Source organism: Geotrypetes seraphini, chromosome 4 (genome assembly GCF_902459505.1).
Source record: "Geotrypetes seraphini chromosome 4, aGeoSer1.1, whole genome shotgun sequence".
NCBI lineage: Eukaryota > Metazoa > Chordata > Amphibia > Gymnophiona > Dermophiidae > Geotrypetes > Geotrypetes seraphini.
Genome location: NC_047087.1, coordinates 184,716,002 through 184,741,598, shown reverse-complemented (window position 1 = coordinate 184,741,598; position 25,597 = coordinate 184,716,002). Strand labels below are relative to the sequence as shown.

The window sequence follows — 25,597 nt, the reverse complement described above, 5'->3', positions numbered from 1 at the left end:
AGATAGAAGACAAATTAAAGATCTTGAAACAAAATGCGACGGAGAATGATTTCAAACAACAGCAGGATGAATTGAAAAGTAAAGTAGATACCTTTAGAGCTGAAATCCAAAAGGATAAATATAAGAAATTCAAGAGAGACGAGAATGATTACGTACAAATGAGAGTATATCCTTGGATAAAAAGTCAAGATGGAATAAATTCTGGGAAAGGTAAAAAAGTGGCTTTTGATCATACTTCTGATTCCTCCAGTTTTGGTTCAAGCTCTGAGGAGGATTTTTTGGGCCCAAAACCCCAGTTCCAGCGCAGAGGTCGGCGACGAAGAGGCAATGGTCGAAGAAATTTTTCAAACCAGGGCCAATATCAGAATCAAGGCCAATACCAGAATCAAGGCCCATACCAATATCAAAGACCACAAACCCGCTCGCAACGGGGTCAACAATTTCCATAATACAACCTGATCCTGGGATTTTTGTGGGTTCTCTGATTATAAATTTATCTAATCATATATTGACAAATGATGAGATCTCTGTACTATCTAAGGGTTTATCCTTCGTTCCAATGGTTCCGGTAGACTTATTTCAAGATAAGATTGACATTGAGAAATTCTACCGGATATTGAGAATTAAATCGTTTTTCTCACAACAAGAGACATCTATACAAGAAGAGACTGTATCTTTAGTAACACCAAAATCAAGTTGGGTACCTCCGGGTCCGGTAGATCCGGTATTGGAAACATTTCATAAGCTTATGAAGTTGGATATTGATAAAATTAATAACGATAAACAATATAGGCAAACTTTTAACATCAACCAAAAAGAAAAGAATGCGATACTGACTTTGACATCGGATAAAGAACTAATCATTAGGAGAGCAGATAAAGGTGGGAAAATTGTGCTACTGAAAAGAACAGATTATATGATGGAAGCTCATAAACAACTTTACAGCAATGATTACATAGTTTTGACGGATGATCCAACTATTGATTTACAGCTAAGAATTAACAAACTAACTAAAACTGCTTTGGATCAAGGTTATTTAACCAAAAAAGAATTTAAATTTTTGAATGTGGGGTATCCAATAATCCCAATTTTTTATCTGCTCCCCAAGATTCACAAGTCACTAACCGCTCCACCAGGGAGACCCATTGTCTCTAACAGAGGTTCCCTTCTGGAGGCTGCATCAATTTATATTGACAAATTTCTTCAAATATTTGTAAAAAAGACTGTTTCATACCTACAGGATACCACGGAATTTTTGAAGAAAATGGAGTTGATTCAACCGGATCAACATTCAATACTAGTCACGATAGATGTATGCTCCCTTTATACCATCATCCCTCAGGAGGAGGCGCTAGAGATTATTAATAAAACCTTGGATTTAAGAACAACCTCTAAAGTACCTACAACATTTCTTTGTGAACTTGCCAAAATGGTACTGCAAAACAGTTTTTTTCATGTTTGAAGACTGTTTGTTCCAGCAAAAATCGGGGATAGCAATGGGTATTACTATGGCCCCGGCTGTGGCTAACTTATTTATGAATGAATTTGAGCAGAAATGGATTTATCCTTCTCGATTCTTCACTAAAGTTAAATTGTGGACCCGTTACATCGATGACATTTTCCTGATTTGGAATGGAAGTTCCGATGAACTAAGTGAGTTTCTGAAATATATGGACACCTGTCACCCGAAAGTAAAATTTACTCACACGCATAGTACAGTTGAAATCTCTTTCCTGGATGTACTGATTAAAATCGTTGATGGGAAATTTAAAACACAAGTTTATACGAAACCGACTGACAGCAATTCGGTATTACACTTTTCAAGTGCACATCCCAGCTCTCTGCGAAAAAGTCTCCCATTCTCCCAATTCCTAAGAATTAGAAGAATTTGTACTTCTGATGCTGATTTTAAAAGGCAAGCAACAAACTTGAAATGCAAATTCCTACAAAGGGGTTACCCAGAAAAGATTATTAATAGAGCATATAAAAGGGCCCTCTACAACCATAGGGAACATCTGCTAACCCCTAAAAATAGGAACAATGATCAAACATGTGAGAAAATCATGACATGTGTGTTAACATACTCTAATCAGAGCTATAAAATTGCTAAAGCTTTGAGAAAACACTGGGAGATTTTGAGCATAGCAGGAACTTTCAAAGACTATGCCCTTAGGATAGCGTATCGTCGTAATAGGAATCTAAAGGAGATATTATGTCCCTCACGACCTAAAGATATGTTTAATATCTTAGACAATTCTACGGAGGGTCATCAATCCTGTAATAAATGTCAGATGTGTGCTTTGATGGAATGCACCAAAGTATTTGTGAACCCCAAAGACAACAGGGAGTACATCCTGAACCATACATCAAATTGTAAAACTCGTGGGGTAGTTTATGCTTTGAGATGTCCCTGCAACCTATTATATATAGGTCAAACTTCTAGGCAGTTTAATGTCAGGTTGACTGAACATAAAAGCAACATTAAAAATATGAACATGGGAGCACCACTAGCAAAACACTGCATTGCAAGGAAACATGAATTTATGACATTAAAAGCTGTCATTATAGAAATTGTCAGACCCGATATTAGGGGAGGTAATTTCAGACGTAAGCTTGCCCAACATGAACAGCGTTGGATCAATAGATTAAATACATTGTATCCTAATGGCCTGAACAAACAAATAGAATGGCAACATTTTTACTAAGCACAAGCCGTTTTTTCATCTTGTGGTGCTTGACTGTTTCCTGCTTTGAAATCTATAGTAGAATCCCCGGTATTTATCAATGAATCCCTGCATCACTGAAACCTGATACTCTGACTGACGTCAGTACACAACCAAGCTTTTTAAATCGAGGCTGTCGCCATTTTGTTGAATTGAGACCGCTTTCAAATAAACATTGAGCAGCAAGTAAGTGAACTTATCATGAATTATAAATAAGATTGTAGTACTTTCTACTAAACAAACCTTTTTTGTACTTTTTTCAGCGACTTGTTTCCCAAATTATCTGGCCCTGATGCAGTGGGTTTGAGTTTGTGCCCACGAAACGCTGGCCACGTTGGCTGTTTTGAAATACAAGTGCTGACTCAAGATAAGTAGGCTTTTGGAATAATGAATGTTGCCTAGTTTAAAATAACTATCAATAGATATAATAGAAAGCAGGCAGTTTCATGAGAAATATATAATAATGTAATGAAAGGAGTAGAATGACAGAGTAGTGAAAGGAATAGAATGAGAGTGTAATGAAAGGGGTAAAATGAGTTTAATAGAATGTTTTAATGATAATAAGTTATAAAATTGGAAAAAGAAAAAATAAGAAATTTATAGCAGATTGAATTTTTTTGAATAAAGTAATTTAACAGGATTAAGGCCAATGATTGGAGAATAAGGAGCAAGGACAACTACGCTGAATACCCCAGTCATTGATTTCGACTACGCGTAGGCTCCACTACTGAGGCCAATTCCTGCTATTAGAATTGAACTTTCACTAACATGTTAGGTTAAGTGGGAATTATTTGGTTTATAATATTTGGTTAAGTTTTTCCACTGGGGAACTTTTGTATTTAGTGTATTTCTAATGACACAACAGATGTGGTGATGTGGTAAATGCCTTTTCTGTCTGCAGTAAAGAAAGTCACAGTTTGCTGCTTAGAAACTGATGCTCATGGGTTGGAGCACAGAATGTCATTTCTGATATGGTGGCTTTGTCCACTTTAGGAAGGAAAACCATTCTACTGAATGCACACATGCACATACACACACACACAAAAAAAAAATCTTCTTTTACCCAGGTCCTTCAGAAACCTCTTAGAAAGCAAACAGGTTAATATCCAGCTAAGGGGTGGAAAGCAAGCATGAAAAAGGAGTTGACTACCTGGTAGATGCGCCTTTTTATAACGGAGGGCTGAGCTACCCGTACTGCATTGAGGAGAGGCAACAGCTGAAGTAGAACATGGAGCCAAAAGGTCACAGGGCAAGGACCAAAGGTTGCAAGGTAAAGAACATCAGTAGAACATCGAAAGTCAAAGAGGGCAGCCAACCAGGAGAAGCGAAAGGAAGAAAAACAGAAAAAAAGAAAGAAGTTCATGAGAAGAGAGCACATTAGAAAGATAGGCGTTAGGGACTTGTCTTTAGGAACATTTCTAGGCAAACCTCTGACTTTTGGATTACTTGAAATAAACTGAATCATCACATGGGAGCCTGGTACCTAGTCTTGTATACCTGTCAATTTGTGTTTTAAAAACCAGGTGGTACTTCAAAAGTTCGGGGGGTGCTAAATAATATTTAACTTCTATGGAACAACTGATAGTTTTGAAATTCTTTAAGATGCTTTGCAAGAAAGAGTATTCCATGTGATATTTAATATACATCAGCCACTGACTGTCTATTAGTTCATGGGTGTTCTGTGGTAGTGAACCTGGTTTCTGTACAGGCAGAACTGAAAACCCAGTATGTGTCACGTACGGAAAACTTGTTTTGTAAAATCTCACACTGTAACTATGGCAGATCCAACCTGTAAACTGTCTATGTGTGTCAACTAGGATAAAACTTGTACTGGAAAACTTGCAATGTAAGGATAACTATGGCAAATTGTAACCCGTAAACTGTATATTATGTATACTAGTATTAGACCCCTAGTAGGTGTCTAGTTAGGATAAAAACGTGTATCATAAACTTGTACTGAAATGATGTCAAATCCAATGTAAATCGTAACCTGTTAACTGTATATTATCTATGTTTAACCTGCAATCCGTTCTGAGCTCTTTGGGGGAAAACGGGATAGAAAATGAATTCAATAAAGAAATAAATAAAGGAAAAACTCAAAGACGTTTGAAACCAAGAGCTATAAAAACAAATGATCGCGCAATAATGTTACATACCCACTGTACTCTTAACTGCGCTGTACTAAATAGTCATATTCGATTGATTTGGCCCCGAATAGTGTCTTGAACACATTATTCGTGTTTGGCCTCCTAGTGATTTCAACTCAAATATGAATAATCTGAGGCTCGACTGTGCCAAATGCTACTGAAATAAACACGCGATCTCTGATTTCACGCTGCTTCTCTTATTATTTGTTATATTAAAAAAGCTCAGTGGCTCATATTTGTATTCAGTATTCATATTCGGCCGAATAATATTTTTCATATTCAGCTGAATAGTAAAATACGCTATTTGGTATATCTCTAAATCTAATGTACCTTCTGCTGCTGGTCACAAGGGTTTTATATCTGTTTGTGCTCCCCAGCTAATCTATCTTTGGACCATGAGGCATTCTCCAGAGCTCCCTCTGTGTGCCTCGGTTCATAGTCTAAAGTGTGCGAGGACAAAGGCGCGCGGACAACTGAGCGCAGGACTTCATCGCGCCGAAAAAAAAACGTATTTTATAAGGCTCCGACCGGGGATGTTGGTGGGGAACCCCCCACACACACTTTACTTAATAGAGATCGCGCTGGCATTGTGGGGGATTTGGGGGGTTGCAACCCCCCTCATTATACTGGAAACAACTTTTTCCCTGTTTTTTAGGGAAAAAGTTAAGTTTTCAGTATAATGTGTGGGGTTACACCCTCACCTCCCCCAACATGGCAGCGTGAGGCAGCGCGATCCCTATTAAGAAAAGTGGGGGGTGTTCCCCCCCCACACCACTCGTCAGAGCCCTTTAAACTATGGGTTTTCTTTGGCGCGATTAAGCCCTGCGCTCAGTTGTCTGCGCTCGGTTGTCGGCGCGTCTTTGTCCTCCCGCACTTTTGACCCTCCTCTTGCAAGCTGATGCAAACATCGCTGATGGTCCTTAAATTAAAGGGTCCTCTTTGTGCTCTCCCTTACTTTCCTTCCTGGGAGAAGATGTTTAGATCCCGCTAAAGGTGATTTTCTCTGTTGCTTCCTGTTTTGGCACCTCTTAAACACTGCAGTGTTTAGGTGTCACTACAGTGATGTTCTTAAGGTTATTGGTCTGATTCACTAAAATTATTCTGGGAAGGTCTGCCAATGCACAGTTGCTCTCAAGCATGAGGCCCATGCCAACAGCCTGTTGTAAATACTTTTGGGACCTGCGGAGTGTCTTTTTAAATTCTCTGTTTTCCGTTTATTGTCTCCAGTTGTTTGCAAATCCCTGAGAGGTGTGCCTGGAATTGTCCTGCGATGGTGATCATGCAGTTCCAAGTAGAAAGGTACCCATTCCCCAAACAGGGCCATTTGCTTTATGAAAATTAGAATCCAGTCTGGCTGCAAAGCAAAGTGTTTCACCACAGCTATTGCCTGATTGCAACCTTGCACCAGGGGCAATTCACATTCAAGTGAGAGTTTGTCATTGAAGTAAAACCAGTAAAACCACAATTACAAATGACTCCTTGGATTAAGAGGAAGCACCACATATCAAAGAAGTCAAATTGATACTTCCAATTTTTCTTTACCAATTTTAAACTACAGACTTTTGAAGATAAAGAAAGGCTAACTAAACAATCCCTTGATTTATTTTAATGGCAGTGTATATCATTTAGGTGTGGAGAAAACTATAAAGAAGGATCATGATTGATATCCAAGTGTGTTTCCCACACTATAGGTTATAAACAAGTGTTCAAGTACTAGATCTGAGCAGCCCAAATGCAACACTGTCATATCTGTACTTTTGCACAAATATTTTTATGAAACTGCACTTTTCTGGTGAAATGTGCACTTTGATATGTCATCAATGCTTCACTCAGCAAACATTCATATTTTAAGCCTGAAAAAATGTCCTAATACTGATAAATGGACCATCAGACTGAAATGTAGATGAGGCAATGCTGCTCTCTAATGTGCCGAGTCAGGCATGGCTGAGGAAGATATACATATGAGCAGTTCCTCACCTTCAGGAGACGTGGGTTGGTACAGAGTAGAGAGGTTATTTAGCTCAGATCTCTAGCAGCTGAAAGTGGCTCCAATGTAAAACTCATTTGGTGACCTATGTGGAATGAGTTGGTAGAATGGTTCCCTGTACACATCGTGAAAGGTGTCATCATCATTGGCATTAATAAACTGGGTTTGGATACGAGATTTATTCTGTGGATAAGTGAAAGCCGCTAATTTCTTGGTCTGAACCTTTAAGAAGCCCTACGCTCACCACTGTTCATCATCGATTAAGGAAAGACTATTCACATCATCCATGGATTCTTAGTCTCCTACCTATCAACAAAAAAAGTTGATAACACAATCATAAAGATACTTTCTGGGACTCTTAGCAATGGTGAAAAGTGCTCTTTCTATATTTGTATAAACTATTAATATTGCATGGTCAAGAATAAGTAAAGAATACAACTCCTACACAGCCCCCTTTTCACCAATGAATTGCACTGGATTAGCTCCTGTCTCACAACATTTGGCCAAATTTGAAGGTTGTCGCACATCAACTTGAATTGTGTTGCAGCACAATTTTTTACATCGAATTTTCAGAAAAAAAATCAAGCATTGGAAAAGAAATAGCAAAGAAGTTGTATTTCTTCCTTCGCCTGTTCTGCTGATGAACCCTGTTCCATCTACCCGGATATCAAGATTTCAAGCAGATCAAGCAATATTGGGGCTCCGACCCCTTACTCTTTGCAGCAGGACTGGATTCAGTAAGACAATGACCCACAAACCTTCAGTGCTATGATCTGATTGGAGCGCAGAGCTGCATAGGTGATGCCCAAGTGGTCCTATTGGGACAGTGAAGACACATGGACAAATAGCTGAGTGAGGTATGCTGCAGCACACACTTCGCAGTTTACTGACTGAGATACCGATGGCCCTCAGCTTAACACAATAATGAATTAATCTGCTGTCTTATAGGTTACAATTGACATACAAATACATTTAGTCATGAAGGAAAGCAATGCTCACCACAGAGCAACTTAAACATTTAAGAGCAATTCTGTAAGTTGCGTCTAAATTAAGGCACCAATTGCGCACCAGTGTTTACAGAATAATAGCACCTGTGCACAGGACTGGCACCCTTAATTGGTAGATATGTACATAAGTCCTAGGCACTAGTCTATGCATGGTGCACATGTCGCGTAGGGCTGGATTCCACAAATGGTGCTCAAAAAGATCAGTGCTAAGCACAGTTCTTTAAGGGTCCACACCCTCTATAGAATCATGTTGAACACTGATTCCTGTGCCCTACCTTTGGGTGCCAAATTTATGTCTGCTGAAATGTGGTGTAAATGTTGGAGCTCAAGTTGGGCATGCTGACCCTTTATTTAGTAACAACACAGGCAACTTTTTGGAATGCCTGTGACACACCCGTGCTTCTCTCTTGGCCTCGCGGCAGGGCATCTCCCTTGCCGGCGATCCTCACCCCAAAGTGCCGTGGTTCAGAGAGGGGTGGGCGATCACCATCGCGGCAGGCGAGATGAGCCATCTCGTTTGCAGCGATCAACCCTCCCCCCTACAACGATCGGGCAGGAGGGAGCCCAAGCCCTCCTGCCCTGGCAACCCCGAACCGCATGACACGATCAGGCAGGAGAGAGCCCAAGCCCTCCTGCCCTCGACGCAAGGGCCCCCCCAACCCCTGATTGCCCCCCCGCTGACCCACGACCCCCCTGCCGACCCCACAACCCCATCCCCGTACCTTCAAAATCATTGGTCGGATGGACGGGCTTGGCCCACAGGAGGGGCCTGTGCCTACAGGGCCTATTCCGGTTGGCCCAGGTGTCTCAGGCCCCACCTGTGGGAGGGATTTGAGCCTCCAGGGCCAATCAGGCCCTAAGGCCAGCCATTCAATGATGGCTGGCCTGTCGGACGGACGGGCTTGGCACCCGTCCATCCGACCAACGACTTTGAAGGTACGGGGAGGGGGGTTGGGGTGGGGGGGGTCATGGGGTCGGTGGGGGGGGGTCGCAGGTCGGCAGCGGGGCGATCAGGGGTTTGGGAGGGCCCTTGAGTCGAGGGCAGGAGGGCTTGGGCTCCCTCCTGCCTGATCATGTCAGGGGGTTCGAGGTTCGCCTGGGCAGGAGGGCTTGGGCTCCCTCCTGCCCCGATAGTGTTGGGGGGTTCGGTGGTGCCGCGGGGCAGGAGGGCTTGGGCTCCCTCCTGCCTGGATCATTGTAGGGGGGGGGGATTCTGTAACTGGTGTTGTTTTTGACAGACACCGGTTATAGAATCCAGCTTTTAGGCGAAGGACTGGCTCCTCCTTCGCCTAAAAGCTCTTGTTTTGGGTGTTTGGGAGTTAGGCTTTTTTTAGGTTGATTATATGGTGTTAGTGTAGAAGTAGTGGTGGTCTGGGCGTTTAAACAGCTGCACCTAGAGGCAGGCCATTATAAAAAAAAAACCTCCTTTTGGACGTTTTTTTTTTTTGATAATGGACATTTTCCCTGCTTCTACTTTCAACGTTTAAGGCCTTAGGCCAAAAGGAGACTTAGACGTTCTTTTTTTATTATGCCCCTCCACGGGTTTTGGGCACCTGGCGTTACATGATAGCATGCAGCCAGATGCACACACAAATCCCAAGTAACATCAACAATTGGTTATTAGCATCCAATTATTCATTAATGGCTTGTTAGCTAATTAAGATGCATCTTGATGGCACACCCACATTCAGACACCATATATCCGCAGGCCAATGCTGCTTTATGTTAGTATTCTATAATGGCTTAGCTGCACTCTAATGGCATTACAGAATTGGCACTACGCATGCCTCTTTGTGGTGCCTATATTTTGGGTGCAACTTTATAGAATTGCCAGCTTTGTTTTGAAAAAGCGACTCAAATGCATCTTCCTCCTAACAGGATAATTGTGGAATTCTAGGGAAATGCTGACTTGAATGGGGTCATGTATGTCTTGTAGATACTAAAAATGACTTGTCAGCTGATCAGTACAGAATTATATTCAGCCTTAGTCACACACACAAATATCCCTGTGAACAAATAAATAAATTCAGCCCTAAGATTTTTGATCTTCATTCCCAGTCCTTAAGGGCCATCAACAATCTGGTTTTCAGGATACCTCTGATGAATGAACGAGATTTGCCTACAGCATGCCCACCTCTCTCAAGCATATTATTATTACTGTTTATTTTTACCTTCAACTGTGCAAGATAAACCGGAGTCAAAGACTGCAATGGATCTTGGGAACTGATGGCCTACTGAAGGAGTATGAATTTATTTTCCTTCCTTTTCTAAACACACTGCAACAATCCAGTGAAGTTGCTTGGCTTTCTAACCTTTTGTTATCACAGAAAGGCTTAAAGGCAAGTGTTTTATCTCCTTCACCCATCCTTCTCCACCCCCCCCAAAAAAAAAGAAAGAAAAATCTCCAGATCTTCACTGTCAGAACTAGCCAGTCCTGGACCTTCCTCACCTGTTAGAGATGTTAGGCAATTGTCTAGGGATTTCTCCAAAACAAAACCAAAAGCCCAAACTGGAAGCTCTTAAGCCCCTGTGTATCTAGCATAGCTCCAAATCTTGTTCCCTTATTTCCTCACATGATGTACGTCCAACATATTTCAACTGGATTTACCAAGCTATAGAGTTTCAGTTTTTGTCATTTTGTTTATACTTAAGCCAGTTATATCTCCATGATCCCCTAAAGCCAAATGTTATTTCTTCAACCATCTCCATTTTGCATGTTAGAGGCAGGGAAAGAGAGCTAGAGAGGCCTTAATGATGAAGGTAAGAGCGACAGCAGGTTTGTTTGTGGGGGGACCGTGTTGGGTGTGTTGAGAGAGAGGGGAGGCTGGGCTATCATTCCAAGCTGGAACAGTATCATAGAAGATTTTGCTTCCCAGCCAGGGACATGACCTTTTGCCCTTCCCATAAAATGGCAGGCATGTCTTTTGGGAACTGTGCCTGGATTCTTTGCTGCTGCTAATTGTAGATATTGGTATGCAGTGGCACATGGCAGGGCATTGGCATGCACTCTAGGCATTTTATGAAGATCAATACTGAGCGTGTCAGAACCTAGGCAAGGTCATTTTCCCCTGACCCCAGTCACACACACCATGGAGTGTGAAACCTTCCTTATTTGATCATGTTTTGTTTTTATATTTAAAAAAAAGAGGGTCAATATTCAAAACAATTTAACCAGGCAGAAGAGGCTCCTTGCACAGTGAAGTCAGTGGACCTTCAATGGAGGGTGACCAGGAAGTACTGCTGAATATTAGTGAAGGCAACTGTGGCTCTGTCCGGGAGAGCCAAGGCATTCTGGGGGCAGAGCCTGGACATATTTGGGCACTGGCAATATTCTGTGCTAGTGACTGCATACCTAACTGGGCAAGCTGGAATGTGTAAAAGGCTCTCCTAGCTTTGCCTGGTCAGGTAGGCTGGTGCTGGTCTGATAACTGACCATAAGTGTGTAACTTCCAGTTGACCACACTGACTGGATATTCAATGCTGGAGCCTGAGCATGGCCAGGCATTGAATATCCAGGTTTTAATTCAGCCCACAGCTGTCAGAGGCTTAAAAACAACTGCTGAACCCCATGGGCTGAATGTTAGCCCCAAACCTTTTAGGGGGTAATATTCAAAATGAGTTAAACAGGCACAAGTTACCGGGGCTGACATATTTTCAGCAGCACTTACCTGGATATTGCCACTGAATAGCAAAGCTAACTGTGGGTTCTGGGCATTATTCGAGAAGGCTACAAATTGGAGTTTGCCTCTGCTCTTCCGTATCTCTTTGTTGACTCTCTCTGTGGCCGCTCAGACAAATATTTAAATCCAAGCTAAAAGTTCACTTTTTGGAGACTGCTTTTATCTCCTAATTCCCACTCAGCATAAGATACTTATGTCCATCTTACCATTCTCTTTGTGAGAAACTCTCCAACCCCTATATGTCCTGCCTGTCTAAATTAGACGGTACGCTCTAGGGGCGGAGTCTGGGCAGAGCCAGGATTTTCCTGGCTAGCAGCAATATTTAGTCTGCTAAGTGGTACATGGATAAAGTTAGGACAGCAATAAGGCTTGTTAGCGAATTACATATGTCACTGCTAAAGCATGTTATTGGACTTCTATTTTTAGGTGTTTATACACTGCGAATTTAAGCAATTGTTTTCCAGTTAAAGTGTCTTTGATATTTTTTTTTTTTTTGCAGTATTGATACAATTGCTGAGTATCTTTTCCAATTGATTAAACTTCACATATTTTTGTCTCATGTTCTCTGTTTTCTTGTTTCACAAATTATAAAATAAAAATTTTATGAACTGAAACGTCACATATTTATGCAGCTGAGGGGTTTTCTGTGGGAAGTGGAGGATGCAAAACATGCAAGAAGAGGGAAGTGGTGATTGTTCACCGTTTATGCAATAAATATTTTTTTCTCCCTTGTATTTAAACTAAATAAGAAGCCCTAATTCTATCAGGGTGATACTTAAATTCCATGTTTTAAGGTTTTTTTAAAATTCATATCTTCTCTTTATTCTTTGCTGCCCCTGAAAGAATTTTGAGGCTCCTTCCATTAACCTACAGCTCCTACTCAAGACTGAATTAGTTGCATCTGGACATTTTGGAAAAGGGATGCGGAGGAGGAGGAGGGAACCCATGAAATGAGATGTATCATATTTCCAATAAAAACATTAAGTAAATAAATTACAAGCTGTTTAAACAGACAGCCGGATTAAGGCTCAAGAAACCATGAGGTTAACAGAAAAGACTGCTTACCCTGTGCGTGTAATCCCCACAATGACCCTGGAATACAATAACGGAGAGTAAATGTTAAAACATGCGCCACATCTGAAAACTTGACACTAATATCCTCCTACTGTGGGTGCTTCATCTTCAGCACTTGTACTCTACAGTATTCAGGCTGAAGCTTTTTTTTTATTTGAAAATAGTGCAATAGTGTCATAAATAAAACATTCATAGTTGTATGTTCGAGCATAGAACTCCAGTGGGAAAAATTACCACTTAGTATACCTGAGTACTTTGAAGCTAGCAATGGACTTGGGCAAGTTGGTCTCCCTAATCCAATTCTATTTTATTCCTAACTTCTCTATTATAAATGAATGATTTATTGCATTTCTTTTTCTCCAGGAACTATAAAAATGCCACTTGTAAAATAATAATAAATTAATAATTTTAAAACTTTAGAGCCTGTTATTCCAATGAACACAGCAGGATACAAGACATACTTAGGGCTCCTTTTATCAAGCAGCGGTAGAGCCTTTTACTGCGGGCCGGTGCGGTAACTGCTCCGACACTCTTAGGAAGTGAATGAGCAGCGGAGCATTTACCTCGCCAATCTGTGGTAAAAAGCTCTACATAAATCAAACAATTTTAAAACCTAAAAACAGACTTCAAAGTCAATAAATTACTAGCATTGTAACAACTATAATAATATTGGTGGTTACTGCAAATATATCCTCAGTATATTCATCGAAAAATGCCTGACTACACAGAAGTCCATCTATAAACAGAGCGAACAATATTCAAAAGAAGTTCCTGCCTGGCTAAACCCTGCTGAACAAGCCTTCTGCCGATATTCAGAGGCAATTAACTGGTTAGTACCACTGACTATCTCAGCCAAATGACCATCCCCTAATGGCTGCCTTAGGAGCAAGCTGGGAGCGGAGATAGGGAGGAGTGCCAACAGCCAGTTAGTGGTGATATTGAGTCCATAAACCATCTAAGTAACCGCTTATAATTAAGATAATACAACATCTGTTCTAACTTTAGGGGCCGAGTTAACCAGGAACCAGTTTGAATATTGGCTAGTGCCTGGTTAACGTCTAGGTTAAATGGATATTAAGTGCTAAAAGTCACACATGCCCCAGCATTACAGAGTAGAAGAACCTAATGGTTAATACCTTATAAGAGAAGTTATATTAAAATTATTCATTAAATTTTATTAAGACATATACTGAAACATATAAGACATACTAAGACATATACTGAAATTTTATTGAGACATATCCAAATCAGAATAAGAATGTCCAGGATGGTGCTATTTTTTTAGGAACAACAGATACTTGTGAGCTGGGTTGGCCACTGTTGGAAACAGGATACTGGACCTGATGAACTTTTGGTCTGTCCCAGTATGGCAACTCTTTATGTTTTTGTATTCTAGTTATGTACAGCATGTTCTAAAATACATGATAAATAGACTATTGAATGACACAGTGACTGCTACTCATGGCTAGCCGCAGGCAACCCACAGGAATGGGATAAAAAGAAGACTGATAGCCATGGGTATGGGTATGGGGATGCAACTTCTTGTTTCCACCTGGGTGACGTGAGCCACCCAGGTGGAAACAAGAAGTTGCATCAGAGAAGTTTTGGGGCAGCCGCGAGCACCTTGTGAGAATGCTGTGGCATCTGGGCCGCTTGGAGAAAGAAAACTTTGATTCTGAAAAGCGCATGTGAAGGTGATGGGAAGGGTGGGAGATGTCCCGCCGAGGGGAAGAGGTTGAGTGGTGCTGAAAGGAAGTGGAGAGAGAGGGGGAGAAGAAAGAGGAACAGATGCTGAAGGAAAATGGGGAGGAGAGAGGGGGGAGCAGAATCTGCATGGAAGGGGGGAAGAGAGAGAGGGGAACAGAAGCTGGAAGGAAGTGGAGAGGAGAGAGATGGAAGCAGACACTGGAAGGTAGTGCGGAGGAGAGGGGAGCAGATGCTGAAGGGAAGTGGAGAGGGGAGAGATGGGAACAGACGCTGAAGGGAAGTGGGGAGGAAAGAGAGAGGGGAGAACATACTGATGGAAGAAGGTGATAAAGAAAAAAGGGCACATGCTGGATTAGGGAAGATGATAGAGTTAGTGATATACTGGAAGGGGTGAGGAAAAGAGGTGGCATGCTATAGGTAGAAACAATGAAAGGGAAATTGAGGACTGGATCTTAAAATTATATTTCAAAAATTCTCTAAAATTATTTGGAGATCAAAGACTTTGGATATACCTAGATGTCTCGAAAGTTACTTAAGAAAGAAGAAAAGCTTTTCTTTCCTTATGGCAAGAGACTCTCAAATTGGATGCTACATTCCTTCTAGCATACCCCTGTAAATGCCTGGTTAGGTATTTGGGAATTAAAAATACTTTTTATTCTCCAGACCACTTGAGGGAGTTTCTAGAAGTTAAAAAGATCATTAAGGATTGATTAAGGAATGGACTTTTAACTTAGAATATTGCAACCGATAGCACACTAACCCCCTCTTTTACTACGGTACGCTAACTGATTAGCATGTGCTAAACGCTAACACGTCCATAGGCTAACATGCACGTGTTAGCGTTTAGCGCGCTCCAATCGGTTAGCGCACCTTAGTAAAAGAGGGCCTAAGCCCTTTCTTTTTTGAGTTTTTGATACCTTTACTTATCTCCATTATATTGTGACTACCACTCCCCCATATAGTGGTCTAAGGAAGGGGTAAAATTATATTGTTTATATTAGAAGATTTGTTTTGAATTGTTTCTTTCTCTGTATTACATGGAGCATGATTTATTCTTGTGAATTTTGTGAAAATTTAATAAATAAATAATTTTTTAAATAAAAGTGCCATTAGGGCTTCAGCGGCGTCACTGGGAGCGGAAATCTTTTTCAAAGCCTCCCTCAGGTTTGTGAAGATTCAACCAGGCATGGTTTCAGGAACCCTTTTAGAAATATTTCAAGTGAGGTCGCCACAAAATCACCACAAAAGTTTATAGCATGCTACAGCTCACTTGGAGAATGTGAATAATAATTTAGTAAACAAAAAACCTTAACAAGGCTCAAAATTCACCATGAGGCAAACGAATGAGTGCAAAAAGGCTTCACGTGCTTAGTAGTAGTAGATTCAAAGGCCCATATTCTATAAACAGCACCTTAAGTTAGGAGCCAGTAGGTGCCCTACCAGTAATTAACTTAAGTGGAAAAATCTATTTAAAAATGATTACAATTGTTTAAAAAAAAAAAAAAAGGCACCTATTTGCACCTAGAAAAAAGGTCACTTTATCGTGGCTATGAAGGCGCTTTATGACACCTAATTCCAGTGTAGGTGTGGCTAATGCCAGAAGTGGCGTTAGGCATTATACAGTGCTCCCATAGCCATGATTCACATGAAAGGTAGGCTCCAGAAATATAGGCCTTTAAAACCCTGTCCTAAATTTCTGGCACCTACCTTTCATGAAGCCGCAATTCTATAAATGGTACCATTGTTTGATTGACATGTGATCGACAGCCATTTTTTTAGGCAGCTGATGATGATGGTGCCATTTATAGAATCCAGCCCCAAATTAATTCAGAATGCTGTTTTGAAAATGAGGTTGCCACTATTTTTTCTTTTATAATGAGTGACCATGCTTGGCATCTCTTCTTATTGCTGAACTTTAGACCGCCTCTCTCTAGAGAAGTTTTCTTATTTGCGCATTGAATCCATTTTGATGCTACTAAGTTGAGTGCATTTAGATTTGTAACTCCTGAAGCAGGCGTTCTTCGTCGAACTCGGCTCCTTGTTGAGACTACCTATAAAGTTTGCACTCATATGTTTGCCTCATGGTGAATTTTGAACCTTGTGAAAGTTTTGTTTAATAAATTGTTATTCACTTTTGTTGACCCTTTGGTGCCTTCTTTTCCTTTACTGCTCATATATTCAGCAGGACAATCTGAGAAAGCACTGCTGAATTTCTGTGTCTTCTTGAATGGCTTAGGGGCTAATTTTCAAAAGAGAAAAATGGCTAAAAAATGGCATATAGTGGCTTTTGAACATTTTATTTGCTAAAACATCCAAACTGCCATTTTCAAAACACATTTTTAGATGGGTTTCTATTCCGTTTGTCTGCAGTGTGTCTAGATCAGTGGTCTCAAACACGTGGCCCGGGGGCCACATGCGGCCCGCCAGGTACTATTTTGAGGCCCTCAGTATGTCTATCATAATCACAAAAGTAAAATAAAACAGTTTCTTGATCATATGTCTCTTTAGCTATAAATGACAATATTATTATTAAGACTTAGCCAAAAGGAAAGATTTATAAACTATAAAGAGTTTTACCTCATGCAAAATTGTCATCTAATATAATAAAACGGTACGCCGTGCATGCGCATTTCCTAAGCGTGGGTCCGTTTTCCGTGAGCTATAGCTAGGAAGTGCGCATGCGCGGCTCACCCCCTGCCCTCTCCGTCGTCTCCCGGCTCCAGCAGCGTCACAGTTTTCAAAGAGCCGCGTGATTGTTTCAACACGGAACCACCAGCCGTTAAAGCTCCTGGCGCTGACTCCCGACGGTGGAGGAGAGGCAAGGTAGAAGAAGATTTCCGCCGCCGCCCCCCCGTCCCTTACCGCGGCCCCGACTGACGATTTCAGCAGCGTGTCCAGCAGTCTTCACACGCTGCTTCGGGCCCTTCTACTACCCTGATTTGCTCCTGACATGCCAGAGTAAATCAGGCCAGTAGAAGGACCCGAAGCAGCGTGTGAAGACTGCTGGACATGCTGCTTGAATTGCCATATGTACTTGGACCCACGGGAAGGGAAGGGGGGGCCGCCGGCAAAGGACTCGGGCCCGCGTTTGTAGTCGCGACTGTGGGAAGGGAAAGGGGGTAGAGGAAACAATAATGCTGCTGCACAGGGAACTGGTGTGGGGGGAGGGAAATGGAGGGGGAGGGAAAGCAATGTTACTTACCGTAACAGTTGTTATCCAGGGACAGAAGGCAGCTATTCTCACTAATGGGTGATGTCATCAGACAGAGCCCCGGTACGGACGTCTCACAAGCACGTGTTGCTTGTAGAAACTTAAAGTTTCTAGATGCCCGCACCGCGCATGCGCCGGTGCCTTCCTGCCCGGAGATCCGGGCGTGTCTCCTCAGTTCAGGTAGCTAGCCTGAGAAGCCAACCCAGGGGAGGTGGGTGGGACGTGAGAATAGCTGCCTGCTGTCCCTGGATAACAACTGTTACGGTAAGTAACATTGCTTTATCCCAGGACAAGCAGGCAGGTATTCTCACTAATGGGTGACCTCCAAGCTAACCTCAGTGGGATGGAGGGGGAGTTGGCGACTTAAGAGAATAAATTTTTCAATACTGTTTGGCCAAACTGTCCATCCCGTCTGGAGAGAGTATCCAGACAATAATGTGAGGTGAATGTGTGAACCGAGGACCAGGTGGCAGCCTTACAAATTTCCTCGATTGGTGTTGATCTGAGGAATGCTACTGAGGCTGCCATTGCTCTGACCTTATGGGCTGTGACCTTACAAGGAAGTGATAATCCAGCCTGGGCATAGCAGAAAGAGATACAAGCCGCCATCCAATTAGAGATGGTGCGCTTTGATACGGGTCTTCCCAACTTGTTAGGATCGAAGGAGACAAAAAGTTGAGGAGTGGTTCTGTGTGGCTTGGTGCGATCCAGGTAGAAAGCCAAGGCACGTTTACAGTCTAGAGTGTGAAGGGCCGATTCTCCGTGGTGAGAATGGGGCTTAGGGAAGAATACTGGAAGTACAATGGATTGGTTGAGATGAAATTCGGAGACCACCTTAGGCAGGAATTTCGGGTGAGTGCGGAGGACCACCTTGTCATGATGGAATACTGTGAATGGTGGATCCGCCATCAATGCCTGGAGTTCGCTGACTCTGCGAGCGGACGTAAGGGCTACAAGAAAGAGCACTTTCCAGGTGAGATACTTAAGAGGGGCCCTGTTGAGAGGTTCAAACGGGGGCTTCATGAGACGGGAAAGGACTACATTGAGGTCCCAAACTACTGGGGGTGGTTTGAGAGGAGGGTTAACATGGAAGAGTCCTTTCATAAATCTGGCGACCACCGGATGGGCCGAGAGGGGTTTCCCTTGTAGGGGCTGGTGGAACGCCGCAATAGCGCTCAGGTGGACTCGTATGGATGTGGACTTGAGCCCAGATTGAGATAGGTGTAGGAGATAGTCCAGCACGGAGGATAAGGAAGCTCGCTGAGGTTCCTTTGACTTAGAAACACACCATGAGGAGAATCTGGTCCATTTCTGGGAGTAGCATTGTCGAGTGGCGGGCTTCCTGGAAGCTTCCAAGACCTCCCTCACTTCTTGTGAGAATTGGTGAGGGGTTACGTTGAGAGGAACCAAGCTGTCAGGTGGAGAGACTGCAGGTTGGGATGAAGTAGTGATCCTTGATGTTGAGTAAGTAGTGAAGGAAACACTGGAAGTGGTACTGGTTCCCTGCTGCTGAGTTGAAGTAGGAGGGAGAACCAAGGTTGTCTGGGCCACCGAGGAGCTATTAGAATCATGGTGGCCTGTTCGAGTTTCAGCTTGACCAGAGTCTTCTGGATCAGCGGGAATGGTGGGAACGCATATAGAAATCGTTTCCCCCAGTTCAGTAGAAAAGCATCTGCCTCAAGGCGATGAGGAGTGTAGATCCTGGAGCAAAACTGAGGCAGTTTGGAGTTGTGGGGGGCCGCAAAGAGGTCTATCTGAGGCGTCCCCCATTGCGTGAAGATTTGGTGAAGGGGGCTGGAATGGAGAGTCCATTCGTGCGGTTGTAGCAGACGGCTTAGTTTGTCTGCTAGGACGTTGTTCTCCCCCTGGATGTATACTGCTCTGAGCATGGCGTTGTGGCGCACCGCCCAGTCCCAGACTCGTAGAGCTTCCTGGCAAAGGAGGGCCGAGCCCGTGCCTCCTTGCTTGTTGATATAATACATGGCGGCCTGATTGTCTGTGCGAATGAGGATTACCATGTCGTGAAGTAGGTATTGGAAAGCTTGGAGCGCATTGAAGATGGCTCTGAGTTCCAGTAGATTGATTTGGTGTAGTCTTTCCGCACTGGTCCAGAATCCTTGGGTGCGGAGACCGTCCAGGTGGGCCCCCCATGCATAATTCGACGAATCGGTTGTGAGGACTTTCTGATGGGGGGGAGAGTGCATCAGCAAACCTCTGGATAGATTCGAAGAGGTCATCCACCAAAGTAGAGACTGCCGAAGAGCAGGTGTGACTGAGATGTGTTTGGATAGTGGATCGGACGTCTGATTCCACTGTGATGCCAGGGTCCACTGGGGGATCCTGAGGTGGAGTCTGGCAAAGGGTGTCACATGTACTGTGGAGGCCATATGGCCCAGGAGCACCATTAGTTGTCTCGCCGGTAGGGTTTGGCGAGTAGACACCAACTGGCAGAGATGAAGGAGGGATTCCATGCGTTGCAGGGGCAGGAATGCTCGGAGTCGGGTGGTGTCCAGGACCGCTCCGATGAAGGGGAGGGACTGGGTGGGTTGTAGATGAGACTTGGAAAAATTGATCTCGAAGCCCAAATTTTGGAGGAAGTAGGTTGTAGCTAAGGCCGCCGAAGTGACCTCTGGGGCTGACGGGGCCTTGATGAGCCAGTCGTCGAGGTATGGGAACACCTGTAGACCCCTGTCCCGGAGTGCTGCGGCCACTACCACCAGGCACTTTGTGAAGACTCTGGGGGACGAAGATAGGCCGAATGGTAGCACTCGATACTGTAGGTGCAGATTTCCCACCCGAAATCTGAGGAACTTTCGGGAGGCCGGGTGAATGGGGATGTGAGTGTAGGCCTCCTTGAGATCCAGGGAGCATAACCAGTCGTTCTGCTCGAGGAGGGGGTATAGAGAAGCCAAAGTCAACATGCGAAACTTCTCTTTGACCAGAAACTTGTTGAGGGCCCGAAGGTCTAAAATGGGTCGCAGGTCGCCCGTTTTCTTCGGGACGAGGAAGTACCGGGAGTAAAACCCTCGGTTCAATTGGTCTGACGGGACCGGCTCGACAGCCCGAAGCTGAAGTAAGGTTTGGACTTCCTGAAGAAGAAGGGCGGTCTGCGTCGAACTTGAAGGATACTCTCTTGGAGGATGGTCCGGGGGGACCCGGTGGAATTGAAGAGAGTATCCTTCTCTTATGATGGTGAGGACCCATAGGTCCGTGGTTATGGCCTCCCATCGATGGTAAAAAAGATGGAGGCGGCCCCCTATGGGAGAGGCTGAGGTTATGCTCCCGGGAGGGGCGTCAAAAGGGCTGGGGAGCCTTAGGTGCAGCCGGTGGCTGAGGTTTTTGCTGAGACTTCTGGGGAGGTTGTCTCTTCGCAGGTTGTCTCGCAGCAGGCGTTTGTCTGGGCATGTAACGCCGCTGGTAAATCAGGGGTGGCCTGGAAGGTCGAGACTGTTGAGGTTTGGGTTTGGGCCGCAGGATGGATTGAAAAGATTTTTCATGATCCGACAGCTTCTTGGTAACAGTTTCGATAGACTCATCGAACAGGTCAGCTCCAGCACATGGTACGTTGGCGAGTCTGTCCTGGAGGTTGGGATCCATATCGATTGTACGGAGCCATGCCAGGTGACGCATGGCTACCGCGCTTGCGGCAGCACGTGCCGAGAGTTCGAATGCATCGAAGGAGGATTGCATCAGCTGGAGGCGTAATTGGGAGAGGGAGGCTACCACTTCCTCGAACTCGAATCGAGCTTGGTTGTCTATGAACGGAGTGAACTTGCGGAGCACCGGCAAGAAGAACTCCAGATAGGAAGAGAAAAAGAAATTGTAGTTCAGCACCCGTGACGCCATCATGGAGTTTTGGTAGAATTTTCTACCAAATTTGTCCATCGTTCTCCCCTCTCGGCCCGGCGGTACAGAGGCGTAGACCTGGGAGGGATGAGAGCGTTTAAGAGAGGACTCGACCAGTAGGGATTGGTGGGAGAGTTGAGGGCCCTCAAACCCTTTATGGTGCACGATGCGGTATCGAGCATCGAGTTTGCTGGGGATCGCCGGTATGGAGTACGGTGTTTCGAAACACTGCATGAAGGTCTGGTCCAGCAATTTATGCAGGGGGAGCCGAAGCGACTCCGTTGGAGGGTTAGGTAAATGCATGGTGTCCAGATACTCTTTGGAGTATCGGGAGCCCGTGTCAAGGGTCACATCCAGATCATCCGCCATTTGTCGGAGGAATGATGAGAAGGACAATTGTTCCGCCAGCGTCGGCCTGTGGGACGGGCTGGAGGAGGAGGAGGCCTCCAGGTCCGTGGACATCGGGGAGTGGCAAGGAGAATCGGGCACCGGTGTCTCCTCGTACTCCGGGCCCCCCGGAGGGGACACCTCTGATGAGGAGTATCCCCTACGTTGCAGTTTTTTCTGCGGTGACACCTCCGAATGGCGTGAAGAGTGCCAGGATGAGTGTCTCGATCGGTGCCCGTCTCGGTGGCGGGACGGGGATCGGGATCGTCTGTGCATCGCATGGTCTCCCGAGGCCCCCAAGTGGATAGGGCTGGAAGCGGTGGATCGCAACTGGGGTTGCGATGCTGGTTCTTGCGATGCTACCCAAGTCTGGTAAGGAGTACGGAAGAACTCTTCCTGACTATGCCCAGGGCTTCGAGTATCGATCGGAGGTCTGGTCCCATGTTGGCGCGGAGGCGTAATGGGTTCTAATGGCGGCATCTCGGTAAGCGAGGCTTGCCTCGTGGGCATCGCCGCCCTCCCCCGTTCGTCCTCGTCGGTTTTCGAGGTCGAACGGGGAGGAGGGGGAGGGGGCGGACCGCCCCTTTGGACCGGTACCGGGAGGTCACCCTGTATGGCAGCGATGAGCCCGGGTCCGATGGTCTGCATGAGCTCAACGAATTGAGCTTCCAGCACGGACCGTAGCGAAGCCGATAAGGAGGGATCCGCACCGAAAGGGGGTCCTCCTGCACGGACATCGCGCTCCTTCGAGGCCGAGTGCTTCTGCTTAGTAGCTTTCGGCACTTTGATGACCACTGGTGGCACTGTGGAAGGAAGAGGTACCTGAACCGAGGAGACCGGGGCAGGCACCGACGTCGAGCTCGTGGATGGTGTCGGGGTGAACGATGCCGGTTTCACCACACTCGATGCAGGAGGGGTCGATACCGGTTTCGCCCGAACCGGGGAGGTATCAGATGAAGTGGAGGCTGAGGGATCTTTAGCTGCGTCCATCTTGAACATCGATTCCCACAATAGGCAACGCCGCTTGAATGAGCGTGCCGTAAGGGTAGAGCAAGGCCTGCACGATTTCGGGATGTGGTTAGGGCCCAAACACTGCAAACAGCGCCAGTGAGGGTCCGTGAGTGAAATCGCGCGTTGGCACTTGCTGCACTTTTTAAACCCGGTGATTGGCCGGGACATAGGCCGGAAAATCTCCGCCGCGAGGTCGAAGCCAGTGGGCCTGAGCCACGTGGCCGGCCGTTCGACCCGCCGGAGGAAATATGAAATTAAAAGAAAGCGAAAACGCGGACAAGGAAGGCAAATTTAACTGAATTCAGCTAGCGCATGATGAAGTTGAACTTCTCAGCTCCGCGGAAAAGAAAGAACTGAGGAGACACACCCGGATCTCCGGGCAGGAAGGCACCGGCGCATGCGCGGTGCGGGCATCTAGAAACTTTAAGTTTCTACAAGCAACACGTGCTTGTGAGACGTCCGTACCGGGGCTCTGTCTGATGACATCACCCATTAGTGAGAATACCTGCCTGCTTGTCCTGGGATAATGCTGCTTTGGACACACAGACAAAGGGAGGAAGGGAGACAGAAAGACAAGAAGAAAGACAAAGGGGCAGGTGAACAGGGAACTGGTGTGGGGGGAGGGAAATGGAGGGGAAGGGAATGCTGCTTTGGACACACAGAAAGAGGAAGGAAGGGAGACAGAAAGACAAGAAGAAAGACACAGGTGCAGGGAGATATACAGAAAGACAAACAGACAAAGGGGGCCAGGGACAGAGACAGACAGAAAGAAAGACAGCGGGAGTCGCGTAAGAAGAGGTGCGGGATGCCGCAGAGGGAACTTTTCCAATGGGCGGCTGTCGGGAACCTCTGATCAGGGGCAGAGCAAGGTAACTGTATCATAGGGATAAGAAGGAGGAGGGGGGAGAAAAAGGAAGGGACGCCTACTGCTGGACAGGGGGAGAAGGAAAGAGGTGCTGATGGACAGGGGGTGGGTGAAGAAAAAGGAACGGAGGCCTAATGTTGGATATGGGGAGAAGGAAGGTGCTGCTGGACAGGGGGGAGGTAAAACAAAGGGAGAAGGGCTGCTGCTGCATAAGGAGAGCTGGGAAGGGGTGGTGGTGGACACAGGGGAGGTAAAAGGAAGGGAGAATGTACAGGGGGAGCAGGCAAGGGGTGGTGATGGACAGCCAAGGAAAAAGAAAGACAGAAAGAAAGAAAGCGGCTAAGGAGAGAGAGAAAAAAAGAAATAAAGAGAGACACACACACACATATATTCTAGCACCCGTTAATGTAACGGGCTATAAGACTAGTTTCTTTAATAAGACATTAACTATTTTTTCTGAGGCCCTCCAAGTACCTACAAATCCAAAATGTGGCCCTGCAAAGGGTTTGAGTTTGAGACCACTGGTCTAGATCTTACGGAAATAATAATGGAACACTGCAGAAAATGTCCAGGGCAAAACTTGGACATTTGAGGCTAGACCTCTTTCAGTAACAAATAAATGCCAATAGGTGGCCAAACTGACCAGATGACCTCTGGAGGCATGAAAGTGTGGCCCCCTTTACTCCCCCAGTAATCAATGACACCGTCCCACCCCCCACTCCACCAAAGCTTGTATGATAGTTTCAAATGTTATGGGCAGTCCACTGCTTGACCTGGATAGGTAGCATGGAATGTTGCTACTCCTAGATTAGCCACTGTGAGAGAACAAGCTACTGAGCTTGATGGACCATTGGTCTGACCCAGTAAGGCTATTCTTATGTTCTATTAGAGTAACAATCAGGTTCCTGGAGTAGCCTAGTGGTCAGTGTAGTGGATTGCAGAAAAAATGAAGCAGGCCCATATCTCACTCTAACTAGTATACTTGTGGTGGAAAATGTGAGCCTTCCAAAACCCCCACAAAAACTACTTTACCTACATATAGGTAACCCCTGCAGGCATAAGGACTATTGCTGTGTTGTACAGTTGGGTCCAGTAGGTTTTGGAGGGCTCAGTATAAGGGGTTATGGTGAGAAGTGTACCTAGGACGTTTTATGTAAAGTTCATTGCAGTGCGCCCCCCCCCCCCCCCTGCTCTGTTAGGATGTGTCTATAGCCACTAAGAATGCTGGCCCATCCAACATCACAATGTCTTGTTTGTGTATGTTTTTCTTGTGGATGTTTTTAAAAAAAAAATAGTTCTAAAAGATTCTGGAACTTGGAGACATAGGAAATGGCTGTGTAGCTGTTGAGCTCCCATCCCTGGGCACCCTTTTGTTGGTTTTAAGCTTTGCAACTTTTCTCCTTAAAGGCAGAAAGTCTGGAAGTTTTTCGACTAATGGCTTCTAATAAGAGGGGGGGGGGGGGTGAGGATACTTTATGTTCTCTTATGCTTAAGAACAATTGTTGGGTATAAGGTGGGGGAAGGGATATTTGATGTTAATTATATTTTGATGGAATATTAAGTGATGTTAAAGTGTAAAGTGATTGTATCTTATGTTACACTTATTGAAAGTTTTAAAAATGAATAGAGAATTAAAAAAAAAAAAAAATAGTTCTAAAAGAGAGAGGTACTAAGCAGAAGCACAATTTAAGAAATGGCCATGTTCCTGTTTGGAAAATGGTTATGTTCACTATTGGATTTTTAGATGTTTTCCACAAAACGTCCAAATTTGCGTAGATGTCATATTGAAAATGGCCATCTTAATCTCCACAAGGAAGATCTTGGTGACAGCAGTCACAGGATTTTTGCTTTGCATTGTCTAGGGCCCTAAGACAAAATCAGAATGGGCAGCATTTATGCTCTGAAGATTCTCATCTATTTGCTTCCCCGAAAACAACATTCCTTCTCTCATC

At 44.7% G+C, this 25,597-nt stretch overlaps 1 protein-coding gene across 12 annotated transcripts in view; it reads right to left on the bottom strand.

Annotated features, from left to right (window-relative positions):
* The window catches only part of COL13A1 (collagen type XIII alpha 1 chain), a 646,904-nt gene that overhangs the window by 283,781 nt on the left and 337,526 nt on the right, over nt 1-25,597 (bottom strand). For 11 of the 12 annotated variants that reach the window (XM_033940520.1, XM_033940522.1, XM_033940531.1 and 8 more), the window contains 2 exons: nt 12,610-12,636; nt 3,874-3,939 (listed from right to left, as the gene is read on the bottom strand). In XM_033940520.1, coding sequence (XP_033796411.1) covers nt 3,874-3,939; nt 12,610-12,636 — 93 coding nt within the window. Of the gene's footprint in view, nt 1-3,873; nt 3,940-7,615; nt 7,673-12,609; nt 12,637-25,597 lie in introns of all 12 variants that reach the window. The other variant, XM_033940521.1, reaches the window with a different exon arrangement.